The following is a 13,908-nucleotide window of genomic DNA, read 5'->3' on the forward strand; positions in this document are numbered from 1 at the left end:
AGATTTCCCTCTCTACTTTTTACTATTTATTAAAAAACCACTTCTTCTGCAGGAAATATTCTTAGCTGAAGGTCTGAAACCAGAGACATTCTTCACCAACCAGGGTAATTTTTATACTTCAAAAAGAAATTTTGGTCACGGGTAGCATGGATGAGAGTGGAGGGCAACCCAACTTCTTGATGCCATTTGGTCATTCTATCATGTACATCTGGGAACATGAAAACTGCTAAAAGTAGTCAGATCAGAGCCCCATGTCTCCTGTGTCTCACACCTGGCAGTCTAGCAACAGATTTAAGAGGAAGAACATGGGGAATAGAACAAGTGAACACTGTTAATCTGCTAACTTCAAGCACATGTATGATTTTAGTACAAACACTATAGCATTCAGTTTCTGTTTAGATCAAAGAACTGTCTGATCACTCTAAGCTGAGGATTATTCCATATTACATCTGCTTGTGTCTGTTTAATATCCCTCTGTGCATGGAAGGTGGAGTGTGCAGAAGGCAGAGCCAGACACTTCCCAGAGGTGCACAGGGAAAGAACATAAAGAATGTCAAAACGCTGAAGTGAGCTGTGCTTGTGAAGTCCTTCCACCTGCTCCAACCACCCTTCCAACATAAAATATTCCATAAAGCCAGCAATAAGACCTTCAAAATTCACAGTTAATAGATAAGGGTTAAAGCCATAAGTGAAATGAAATATGACTTCAATTACTTGAGGACATGTATTCTCTCAGTAAATTGAAAATCTTCCTACCTACCTTCTGTTACTTTCACAGGAAACTGGGGACATAAAGAGCCAAGTGAACCTAAATGCTGTTTTATACCAGAGACTTTAGATGCTTTCAACTGATAATCTCTGCAGAGACAATATTTCTTGCATGGAGAGGCTGCAGTTAAGCGCTCCACTTTATTTGCAACTCTTTTTGCTACTGTGCCTTTAAATCCCACATTAAGAGAATGATTTCCAGAGGTCTTAGGCACTTCACACCTATTGATTGCACTGCTGGCAAAACACCTACTGCTTTCCCGAGGTGCTGAAAACACTTCCTGGTGTTTATCTGCACTGTTAGGTGCCTAAGCATCCCAAAAATCCACCTTTAAGGTGTTTCATGATTAATTTTAGAGAATCTCACTGGATCACTGATACAATCTTAAGTCCAATGGCCTAAGGCATTTTAGTCTGACAAATTCCCACTAGACACTCAGCATAAAGCATCTAGCCACCACAGGTAATGGAGATAATCAAGATGACTGGGAAGAGAGAATTGTTACTGGGTGAAATATGTTCAAGGAGACCAACCTCATCATCAAAAGGCAAATCTTTATTCCCACATGAAACCTTCTGGCAGCAGCACAACCACCCTTAACTCTCTAAAACAAGAGTAAAACTCTCATCCAGGAAGGAGGTCATTGCTCTTCAAGTCCTATGGAGGCTGAAGAACTTACACATTTCTTGTGGATTTAGCATTGCTAAAGGAAGAGAGACCAATGTCTCCAAATGAACAAGTGAAATTGGCTGCTCCACTTACAATTAGAAATCTACTGCAGCACTGAGGACATTTCAAAGATTGAAGCAACACTTGCAAACTAATACAAAACAAAAATATGAGCATAATTAGAGATAAATTACAGCAAACAAAAGACTTTTAGATTTCTAAAGCACTAAACTAACAAAGCATAAATTGACACATTTGATGGAAATAGGTGTGTATAGTATAAGTAATGTCTGTATCAGAAAATTATCTCATGGCTGTGCTTGTCCTGGGAGAAGAAACAATATCTTACTCAGAAGCAAGCAACTGGTTAGGAGAAGCATCAAGACAATTTTGATTCAACAGTGAAGGAAGCTTCATCCTTTCTCTCTCCACTGCACTGTCTAACCCACTGAAAATAGGGATGATGCAGTTATTGTAATGTAGTCCCTTGTTTTAATTCTACAATCCACTTTTCATGACTCTACAAAAACTAACAAAAATTTTAGCACATCTATGTTAGGAAACATCATCTTCCTCTCACCCTCATGATAATCTCTGGATATGGGGTAGATTTTGAAGCATCTCCTACATTGCTTCTGCAATATCAGCTGGGAATCAGGATGAAGTATCAGAACAGAAAGTCTCAGCACAAGGCAGCTCCCTTTTCTGAGTTAAGAAGATAAGTGCCATTTACAGAAAAGAACACTTATGTTAAAAAAACATATAAAAAACTTTATGTTATAAAGGATGTAAAAAAGCCAGCAAAGTAGTATGCATCAGAGAATCTCAAAAAACAAACAGAAGTCTAACAAAGCACCGTGTCTGCCTCAAGACATGTCCACGCTAGATTTGAGTTCACACTGGACCTTCCTTTGTCCATCCAACTCTGGAAAAGCATCACATTAAAGAGCATCTCTCAATGGAAAAACAGCTAAAGGAACAATTTGCCACAACTGCTGCAGGGGTAAGAGATATTCAAGTTTTCTCCAAGAGTAAAAGCCCACTGAACACAAATAGTTACTATTAGTTGCAAAATTGCATTGAACTTCAGCAAGCTTGTTGCTGTTAGTTTTGTGGTATCAAACACTGAGCTAATGACAGAGTGCAAAGCAATTTGACAACTATTGATTCTAAATACAAAGTAATTCTGTTACAAATGGGTTATTTAAATTTTTTAAGCATTACCCAGAACATCATCAGACTGCTACATCCTGTGCTGTGGAGGAGGGATGGCAAACACTGCAGATCTTGCAACCCTCCAGCATTTGAGCCATACTGCCTTCCCTCACCAGCTGCTCGAGGAGTAACTGACTGGCACTTACCTACAGCAGTGCCACTGGAGCTTTCCAAAGTGCCAGCACTGACTCATTAAGAGTCTCCCTGGTGCTCCTGAAGTCACCTTCATTTGCTATCACTCAACTGGTGTGCAATGGTCTCTGCAGCACCATGAAGGGTGGGACCTCTAATGACAGCGACTGCATGGGGACAACAACACTGCACATTTCTAAGTCATGTTGACCCTTTCCCTATCATAGTAAAGTCAATTACATCATTTGAGTACTTGCACGAGTTTCAGTACAGAAATTGTAGCAAAAGATACCAGGTATATAAGAAACTATGCACATTATTCTTTCTCAACAAAAGGCAAGTAATTTATTGAGCACTGCATTATTGGTTGCACAAAGTTAAATGAAAGTACTTTGTCCTTTTTTTAATTCAAACCCAAACAAATTTCCTTCTCACTTGAGATCAAGTTCTTTTTTAGGCATTGCTAACTTTGCAAAGCACAAAGTAAGCTCTTTCCTGTTGCTTTAGGAGGCTTAGATTAACTGGAGCAGTTTAAATGTTGCCCTTTATGTCATGCAGCCAGCAAGGACTTGGTTTCACCTACTCAGTCATTTCACTGGCAGCACAGCTGTGCTGATGGCAGTCAGTCCAGAGGGATCAGCAAAAATTATAACAGTCCATCTCCCTATTTCTTGGGCATTCTGCTTAGGGTATGTTTAAACTTTGCAAATGCTGTCAACTGAAGCTGCTGATACCATCACCCCGTGTGCCTGGGCTGCTGTCAGCAGGATCAGCTGCTGACTCCCAGCTCAGCCCTCACTATAACAGGCTGGCCCAGGCACACAGGGTGATCCAGCTGCACAGCAGCCCCAGGCTGCATCCTTGAATCGTGCCCTGCATTCTGCATGCGCCCCATCACATGTTCAGGCACTGACTGCCACCTGCACCAGGCACTTCTGACTGCTGACTTATTTACCTGCCAAGCACGCTTTCAAGCCCCAGTGCCTACCAAAGCTGCATATGAAGTCTGACCAATATATTTTTATTTAAACCTTTCCTAGGGTGGCTGTCCTCATCACAGAATTTATAAAGAGTGTCTAGCAGCCTGCAACCAATTTATGCAAGTCAGCCTGGTGCTTTCTCTCAGCTGCATTATGAGTAGCTACTTAAATTCCTTTGCACCTATACACTAAGACTTCCTGCTTTTAAGGACTGAGAGAGTTTGACTTGTACTGCAGCTGCAATGTCTTGCAACTCCATGTTTCTATTAAGTTTGAATAACTTTGAAATTCTCTTGTAACATTGATACCAAAGGCTGAATCATCTCATGCAGCAACACTGCTTTGTCATGCCCTGGGGGTTTAGGATTGTGACCAGCCTCGATTAACCACCTACAACAATATGCAGACACACATCTCTACCCTGGGTCCTGTTTGTGCACTGAATTCTGCTTCCCAACTGCTTAGCCAGGACCTGCTGGACTAAGCAGATCATCTTCAGCAACCACCTCTCTTCTCCAGGCTGGCACCTGAGGGCATTGGAAACACAGGACATCCTAAGGGAGGATAATTTGCCTTTCAAGGCAGCCAAATAAAGTCAACCAAATTTCAACTTCAGATCCCTTGATCAACTTACTTGTTGCACATACGCATGATTTTGCACAGCTAAGTTTGTGACAAGAGAAAGCAATACAGGATGTGAATTAATTGAAAATTTGGTGAGTATATAATGACAGGGAATAAAACTTGGATTTCCTCGGAAACTTTAGAGAAAATTTAAGAGCAAAATGGGTCACTGCAGTAAAGAAGGGATTAAAAAGACCAACTGAAAATTAAGACCTTTAGCAGTGCCAGAACACAATATTGGTAAATAATTTGCAGTTATGAGTTATATACTCAAATTCCTTTTCATTTGTCACTTATTTATTACTTTAAACGACTCTGTAAAAAGCTTGCTCCAACTTTTTGTCTCACTTATTCCAGGACCTGTTGCAATCAAACAAAATCCACAGCTTCCCTCCCAGCTGCAGTTTCTCCACAGCATTCCTTTTCTGTTCCACTCTTCAGACTAGAAACAAATATTCCTCATAGACTTCTTTGAATGCCAGGGCTAGGTTGGCTAATAAAACGAAGTCCACACAAGTTAGCAAAGATTTAGCAGTAAATCTTCTGTACTAAAATCTCTACAAAATATTGTAATGGTATAAGGTCAGGGTATACTGGGGTAGGGCTGTATGAGGACAGCCCTATCCCAGTATACACAAATTCTTTATATTTAGCTTGCTGACTTATCTCAGTCTTCTGCCTCAAATCATCATAACTAATTTTTAATGCACAACAAAATCCTCTTTTCATTATGAATGTCTTCAAATAATCCTAGCTTAATGTATAAACTATTGACAAGCCTTTCTACAGCACTTCATTTAGGTCACTTTACATTCTATTAATATGTTCCACAAAAGGATAACAGCTCTGAAATCTGCTTTAGGACTTCATTCATATTTCCTTTTTCATAAAAATGTTCCTGCTATTATGGATCAGAGCCAATAAGGTTTAATCAGTCAGCTCTTGATGATGCAACAAATACCATCGTAAGCAACCTCCTGCTACACCAACCCCTTGCACAACCATTTCTCCCATCAGCCAAGACTACAAATCAGTCCTAAAAATCTAAACAAAACAGCACAAAGAAAATAGATAAACACACACACACAGAAAATAAATATAAAAATTCACATTAAAACAACTTCAGTGAGATTTTCCTTTTAAAGAAAAAGCAATCCATTTAAATTATTCCTTAGAAATCGAAGCAGAAGAGAAATGCCCCGTCCCCTCCTCCCTGCCCAGCTCCCACTGCCTGAAGCCTTCCTCCTGGCACGTACTTTTTGGGTTCAGCCGAAAACATTTCCCTCCCCTGCGCACATCTGCTCTGTGCAGGGCTGCCGAGCTGCGCCTCATCCTGAGGAGCGCTGGAAATCCCAGGCTTTAAAAAGCCGCTCGCAAGCCCCTCCTGGGCTGCCAGCTCCGGCAGCGATCGAAGCGCAGCATCGCCCCCAGCAAGCCACCCGACCCGTCAGTCACCCTCACTGGCCACACCACCGCTGCTCCAATGCAGCGTGCAAACAGATGACTTGAAACAAACAAATAAACAAACCCTATCCACACCCAAATACCTCACAATTCAAAAAATAATACATATATATATATATATACTCATACACACACTCATATATATGTGTGTTCATATATATACATATACGTGTATATATGTGTGTGCATATATTTCTAAATATATACATATATTTCTAAAACAGATGGGCAGCCAGAGGAGCTCGTTTCCAGGGCAGCCCAGCTCATCCTGGCAGCACTGGAGCCCCTCTGGTGCCACCACCAAGGCTGGGCACCCTTTGAGAGTCAGTCCCTGAGGCTGTGCCTGCTGCCCTGCAGTCCCGGGCAGGCAGCCTGGGATTTCTCTGGCGCCAACTCATGCCCCTGGCCTCTTATGGTTATGCTGGAAGGAGCCTGGCTTTGCCTTCCCTGGAACCCTTCTTTAGGTGCCTGGAAACAGCAGCTGGGCACCCCTCACCACCCCTCTTCTCCCACTCTCTACTGGCTGGCCAAACCTGGCTCCAGCTTTCCCTTTGCAAAGCTTTCTCTGTGCTCCATCCCCACAGCCCATGAGCCCCCTTGGCCAGCTTAGGGTGGCTCTGCCCTGCTGCACAAGTGAGCAGCAACATGCCTAAGCCATAGCTGGGTTTCTTGCAAGGATGTCAAGAAACAAGGTATCAAACAGAGCCACTTCCCAGCAACTCAGCCTGCAGTTACCAAAACTTCATTTGCAGAATTATGCCTTAACATTCAAGCATTTCCTGTCATAGAAGTGCTTGAATAGCCACAGAAAGTTTACTGAGCAGCAGTGAATGGGTCACAGGAATTTCTTACCTCACATGAACTTGTTGGTGTCATGGTGGTAAAGTTGAGCATTTCAGAGGCACTGGAACATGATGGAAAGAGCAGGGATCTGACATCAGGTATGTTCTTTGAGAAGCCCTCTCTTGCACTCTGGCCAGAAAGAGATCAGAAAAGTAGTTATATTTCTATCCCTGTATCATTTTTATTTTCAATGTATTAATATTTTCCACATACTTGGTTTCAGTGTTCCCCTTTTAAAAGGGGAATGGAAAGGATGTGTGAGAATGAGTTTTACCTGAAAAAAAAAAAAAAAAAAAAATCCAAAGTAGCAGAGAAAGGAGGTAGAAACTATAATTTAAGCAAAGTTCAAGAAACTTATATGGCCCCTCCTCCACCATTCAGAGCATGACAATAGTCACAGCTCCTCAGGAGAATCTTAAAACTATTTCTGCCCACAGATTAACCCTTTTAACTGATGATTTTAAAGATAGTAGAAACTGAACTACAGATATAAAATTCACAAGAATGGTGAACATATACCACATGGATAATCTGCAAATGCTGGAGAATACTGCTGAAATCCCTAGACTGGAGACCTAGATTTCAAAACAAAATTTACTTTGGCATTTAATAGCCCAAAGACAAGATGAATATGTTAGACTATAATGGACAGTCAGCCAGAACAGAAAAAAACCTCAAATCTATTTGGTGAAAACACAGTATAGTGTTATGCATTGCATTATAAAAGTCAAATTATGGCGTCATTGTCATGCATTATTTAGACACCAGTACTGTTTGTTGGTCATTATTACTTCATCCTTGGGGTTCATTCCCTCCTGAACTACCTTGCTTCCATTCCATCATTTGACCTGAGAGGTTCTCCTTCCCTGCTCTGAAGATGCCCAGTTGTTAGCTGTATCTTTCAGTCAGTTGTATGTTGGCTTTACCTTTTAGGTGCACCTCTTGACCTGATCCCTGTCATCTGCTGGCTGTAGATCTGTTTGGGAGCGAACTTCACTTCTTTCCATAACTTTATATGCTCCAAGTTCAAATCCACCAAGTGACACGTACATTTAATATTGTTACAGTTACATTTTTTGGTTACCTTACAACTTTTTCCATAAATATTGCCTTTCAGAGGAAAATCTATACACAATATTGGAGCTACTATATACATCAATGATAGTTTTAGAACCTGATGATTCATAATTTGTTGGCTAATATTGTTTCTTATCTCCAATGTGGTTTAAATTTTCTGTAAGGTAACAGAGATCACACAAGAAATTATGTAACTCTAGTATCTATCTAACCCTACTATCTATATTATCTATTCCCATATATCTATTATCATGCCCTCTAAAATGCACAGGAGGGTTCCTTTTTTCCCTTTCCTTACAGAAGTAGATAAAATACTAGAAATGCCACTCTCTGAAACCTGAGACCTGAAAAACTGCTCAGATGTTCTTTCTAAGGAAATGCTTTCTTTGCTCATTTTGTTCACTCCCATGTCTGCAAGCTGGAGCCGAAACTTCTCTGAGGACAAGCCAACTACATGCAATACCTCACATAGCTGGATCAAACTGAACCCTATCTTCTGTGAGATATTCTGATTAAAGCTAAGAATTGGATGCCAAGGGACAAGTTAAATGCCAACTAAAGCAAACTTCTTGACACTTCAGATTTGTTTAGACTGACAGGTTCTTGACTGACAATTTAAGTTGGCTCCATGAATGACAGTGTTTAGGTACAACTAAACCTCCAGCCAGGGGATTACTGAATTCCTGTCCCACACATCTCTCTTTCCTGCTTTCACATCAAGATTAGTTTTTCATTAGGTCTTCGTATTTCAGCTGTTTGTAATTAATGCTAGGACATGGGAAAATACAGTAAACCAATCAAGTGAGTACAACCAGACAAAGTGTTTGGACTCACTGGGCTTTATGAACTTCACTTGCATGCTTAAACTCATTGCATGTTTAAATAAAAGCAATGAAAAATCAGTATCTTAAAACTAGTCACAGAAAACAGATTGCTCAAGTAACTGGAGAAACAGGTAAGGGAAATAACTGCCAAACAAAAGGTCAGATAAAATGCCTGAGACACACTCAAGATCCAGGCGCTAAGTGGTAGCAGTTCTGTGTGCAGATTTAAAGGAACCAACCAAACATTGAACAAAATGCAGGAAAGAAGTATCTGTAGTTGTTTGGAGGTTTTTTTAGGAAAACAGAGCAGAGTGCTTTTGGATGAGTAATAGCACTTTACATTTCTATGACACCTTTCAGCCCTCAGGCTCCCAATGCAGTCGGCAAATTTAACAAATTGAAGGACCTTGTCCTCTGTACACTGGAATCATTTTATCTGTCACCAAAGGCATCCCTGGTGGAGCAAAAAGCAGTATTTGTTTAACAGGTTAGATCTATTGTGACAAACACCACACCTCAGCAAAGCCACAGGGAGAGGATAATTGTCAACAGCTGGAATTAGTGCTGAATCCTGGATTAATCAGTTGTTAGAAGAAGTCTGCTAGTATTTCTCCAGTTACCACTGGTGATGATGACTTTACCACAGATCTTGCAAAGCTGCCATGCCCAGGGCAGGCTGTCTCATGACCCAGCTCCTCTGGGCACCTGCCTCAGCATGAGGTGCCTTCACAGGCCACAGTCCCTCTCCTTGCAACACTTGGGTGTTATATTCACCAGACAGAGTGAGAGCAGAGAGAGACTGTAAACATCCAGGCACGAAAACAGACCCAGTGGTCAATCAAGAGATGCTGCACACTGAGAAATGTGGAATCATAGAACAGTTCAAGTTTGAAGAGACCTTTAGAGGTGCAATTAGCAGGGACATCTTCAACTAGATCAGAGGCCCTTGAATGTTTCCAGGTGATTCATCACCTCTCTGGGAAACCTGTTCTAGTGCTTTACCAACTCTCATCATAAAAAACCTTTTTCTTATATGTAATCTAAACCAATCACCTTTTAATTGATTTAAACAGTCAATTTTGATCTAAGCCAAGGTCATCTTTCCTTCACTGCAGCTGTATTTCTGGAAACACAAAGTGTCAAAGGTGTTTCACACACAGACTGTCCATATATGCTGCTTCCTAAGGCACATGGGAATGTCAACAGCCTGACCAGCTCCTTGGAAATCTCTGAACATTGAGATTAGCAAAGCAGGCTAAATTCAGTTACAGACTACTATGTATAATGGCAAAAGGAGAAGAATTGCACTGAAAAGCTTCTCCAGGCTCCAGATTCAGTGGGATGGGAGTGAGCTTCACATTGCCCCTTGTCTCACAGTCACATCAGGGATCTCAGTCCTCCTTCTGTCCACCAATGGCTACTGATGATACACTTATGGCTACTGATGCTCTGATTACTGAAGAACAAAACACAAGGTCAGTACAGCATGATTATTAAAAAACTATACACAAAACAACAAAAACTGAAAGAAAAAAGTTCAATGAAAACTAAACACATGGCCAGTGAACCTGCACATTCTAGCTTTAAAAAGAAAAGAAATAACATAGAAACCCCTTTCCAGATGTGCTGTAGGACCAAAAGACTGTCAAAGTCTGATGGGTAATCCACAGTCACATGTTCATTTTGGGATGGAAGAGAGGCATGTTTGGAAATGTGTTTGGAGCTATTAAGTAACCAACAGTGAAATAAAAAGTGGGAAAATAATCATATGCCAAGGAGCAAAATGGATTTATGCAACAGTTCATATTTTTCACTGTTTTAAAAATAGCCAGAAAGTTGATCCAGGAATTATTCTTGGGACTGTTATAAGCTGCTGTGCAAACACTCAATGCCATCCTGCTGAGCTTCTGACAAGTCTAAAAAGTCTCACATATTTCACATGGCAGCTGAAATATTTTAATTGCAAAGAAAAACAAAGTGTTAGCATGGATCAGGCCAGCTGAGTGTGAATGAATCAACTGTAGAAACTTTAGGGCTTGGAAAAACTCAAGCTCCTTGGTGAAGTGCTTCTCAGGTAGGGCTATCAGTTTTTCAAATACTGAACTTCTACAGTATAATCTAAGCTTTAGGATATGAATGCAGTCAGTTACCATCAAGGCATGGGTTAGACTTAATCACAGAATTAGAATGCAAATCTCTCAGTTGCAGTTTTTGGGGGACAAAGAAGACCCAACAATGCTTATCTAGGACACATCTTTTGCACAGGTCACTCCCTAGCAAAAATGTAAACCTGTACAAGCTTGACTGTTCACTTCTCCTCCCCCACTAACAGAGCACATGCCAATGGCAGTGATTAATTGGGCATTTCTCTTTTCTTTCTCCTTCACCTCTGCCAAGCCTAGAGAAGTTTTGCTTGCTTTCATCCTAAGAGTGAGAAGCTGAAGGTACCTGAGGTGGTGGTCCCTGTATGAACAGGGGCTTCAGCATAATTCCTATCCCCTTCCCTCACTGAGGCTGATATCTCTCCTATTGCCTTTTTCCACCAGCAGCAATGAGTTACCAGGACTCAGACACAACTTTTCATCCCAGGCTTACCCTTTTCCAGGGTCCTTCCCATGGAAAGAACAACCCAGTCAAGATCCATATCCAATCTCATTCCTCAGTTGAAGACATCCATTTTCTCAGGTACAGGAAAGGATTTTTAGCCATGGCTTATCATTTTCATGGCCTTTGAAGCTCCTGCTAGGAGAGGGTCCTCAGCACCAAGGCACAGCCAAGGAATGTTTTCTCTGCTGGAGACACAAAATGGCAGGGGAAGAAATGCAACTGTCCAATGACCTGAGGGAATAATTCAACTTCATAATGCTCTGGGGAGACATGCACCTTGGGCACAGAGGTCTGAGCTCTTATTTACCACTCCTAGCACTGCTATGTGCCCTCTGGAAAGGCTGTTTGAACTGGAATGGAAATGGACACGTCCTAGAACTGGGATCTCAGATTAACATTTTGCTACACCACCCATACTGTAAACTTACTCAAAATACAGTCTCTTTTACTTTCAACACTCAGTTTAAAAACATTTTTCATTATACCAGTGTTTTCCACAGGAAAGACATTCTGACTTTTTACTAACTCCCAAGTTTTTTCTCTGGCCTCATTCAATCACAGAATTTTCTCCAACAGCTCATGGAAAAACCCTAAAAGTCTCAACTTTTGCTGTCAAAGTCATGGCAGTGACAGTCACACAGATTTTGTTGTTGTTTTGTTATCTTCTATACTGAAGTTTTCCCATTTCTGGTCAAAGGTGACTTATTCCTATAAATAGAAACATTTTCACACTTTAAATGCTTAAAACAAAATCCTTTTGTGTAAAAAGCCAGCCTGGAGGATTTCATCCTGGCAGCCGAATGAATCAGTCCTATCAATGCTTAGACAAATAATGAGGTTAAAAAAAAAAAAAAACCAAATTTGGTATTGGCTCTCTATTTCAGACATTCTTTTTAAAAGAGACACCAAAACAAAGAAGCCCTTATAGGTCTTCAGTTCCTATATGACAAAGGATGGAAGAATATACCTGGATGTAAAGCAGCTATGACCCACATGTCCTTGAAGAGCAAGAGGGACAATTGTTCCAATGCAGAAGGAATACACATTAGGCACTGGCTGTGCTACTGCCCTGAACACTTAGCAGAAAGTGCTGTGCCCTGTTAAGTGCTAGCTCCAGAGGCTCCAGCCCAGCCCCTGACACGGCTCTGATGGTCCCTGCTGACACAGTGACAGGGGCTCTGTGTGTGCTCCAGATGATGCTCTGCCCTGTTCCAGCCATGGCACTTTGCAGAGCACAGGGAGGGAAGCACGTGTGGTGTGACCTTCCTGAGCTCAGCCCTGCCCTCACCCTTTCAGTGATCAGACACCAGTTCTAGCTCTGCAGGAACCTTCAGTGTGACCCATTCCCACCAGCCACCTCCTAAACCAGGAGAATTAAAATCCAGGTTCCACTGAAATGAGATAGCAATGTGTTTCAGATCTCAGAAACTCCTCAGGATCTTTTTTGCATATCTGATGCAAAAAACCCCAAAATTTCTTCCGCCATTTCAGGCCAAATAATCCTGTGGTTTGACTTGCTCCTCAGATGACATTGCCCTAAAGCACTGGCTGAACCAGAAAAAAAAATTAAATTTAAACTACAAACTTGTTTAAAAATTTGACTTGAGTCTTGACTTGAATATCCTCAAGACTCAGACAAATAGCAAAACCATTGCTGATTCTTACCTCAGAAAACAGAAGCAATTCCAGTAACTGAATTAGATGTGTAGTAATACATTCATCCTGAGGTGAGAAGAAACTTGAATTTTATCTCTGCTAGAAAAAGAAGCCATCACTAATACCTTCTGGATGATAATCTCACATGCGAATCTGAGACTGGTTTTCAAATGCAGGTGCTAAGGAAAATAAATACAAATTGTCTAATCTTTCTTTCAAATGGGGTCCTCTCTGACGTTTTATCTTCAAAAATTTCAATTCTGTTCCAGAAAAAAAGAAGGAAATGCTATTTGAAAGCAGTACCTCAGAAAAAGATTTCATACTTACATTCACTGGGTTTTTCTCCAGAAGAAAGAACAGAAAAACCTGTTAATAAAAACCGTGTTCTTCCCTTTACCAAACATTCTCTGGTCTAAAATTCCCTCTCTTTCAGACTGAGATAATTTCTCGGCTTTCCTGGTTTAATGCCACATGAGTTCCTGTAATCCCTCTCCCATCTGGTACAGAAGTCATCAGGAGGCACTTACATTCCTCATCAAAACAAATATTATTAAAAAAAACCTCACCACTTCACTAAAATGAAACATTTCAGACAAAACCCCTTGGCCGGGCATACAAATGAGGAGATTAGATGAGCACCACAGAAGAAGCTGGAGAGGCACTCAGGAGTCTGGGCTTCTTCAACCACCTGGTGTCCCTCTTCCCTTTGCAACAGGTACTCCCACAAGTAGCCTCTTTCCCACACTTCTCACAGAAACCATAACACAAATGTACACATTTCCTGAAAAGGAAACAAAGTTTTGCTTGGTCTAGAAACCACTAACAAAGAAAGCTTTGAAATTAGGTGTTTTGTTTTTTTTTCCCCCCCAAACATATAGTAAGTGATAGCCAGAATGTAGAAACAATAATCTGCTCTAGGGACTTTCAGGAATGGATACTTTTCCCCAAAGCTTCTGCTCAAAACTGCAGGGCAGAGAATCAGACAGAATAAGATATTAAAACAGCAGGGTAAAAGGACATTTTTGTCAGGTGAACTACATAGGGCACC

General features: G+C 41.0%; 1 protein-coding gene across 1 annotated transcript in view; it reads right to left on the reverse strand.

The window, feature by feature from the left end:
• Window positions 1–11,270, reverse strand: part of LOC131557047 (melanopsin-like) — a 38,915-nt gene extending 27,645 nt beyond the window's left edge. Inside the window, 2 exon segments of the mRNA XM_058804053.1 lie at window positions 6,706–6,825; window positions 11,193–11,270. Of these exon segments, the coding sequence (XP_058660036.1) occupies window positions 6,706–6,825; window positions 11,193–11,270 (198 nt within the window).
• Between the last annotated feature and the right edge of the window lie 2,638 nt (window positions 11,271–13,908).

Source organism: Ammospiza caudacuta, chromosome 4 (assembly GCF_027887145.1).
Source record: "Ammospiza caudacuta isolate bAmmCau1 chromosome 4, bAmmCau1.pri, whole genome shotgun sequence".
NCBI lineage: Eukaryota > Metazoa > Chordata > Aves > Passeriformes > Passerellidae > Ammospiza > Ammospiza caudacuta.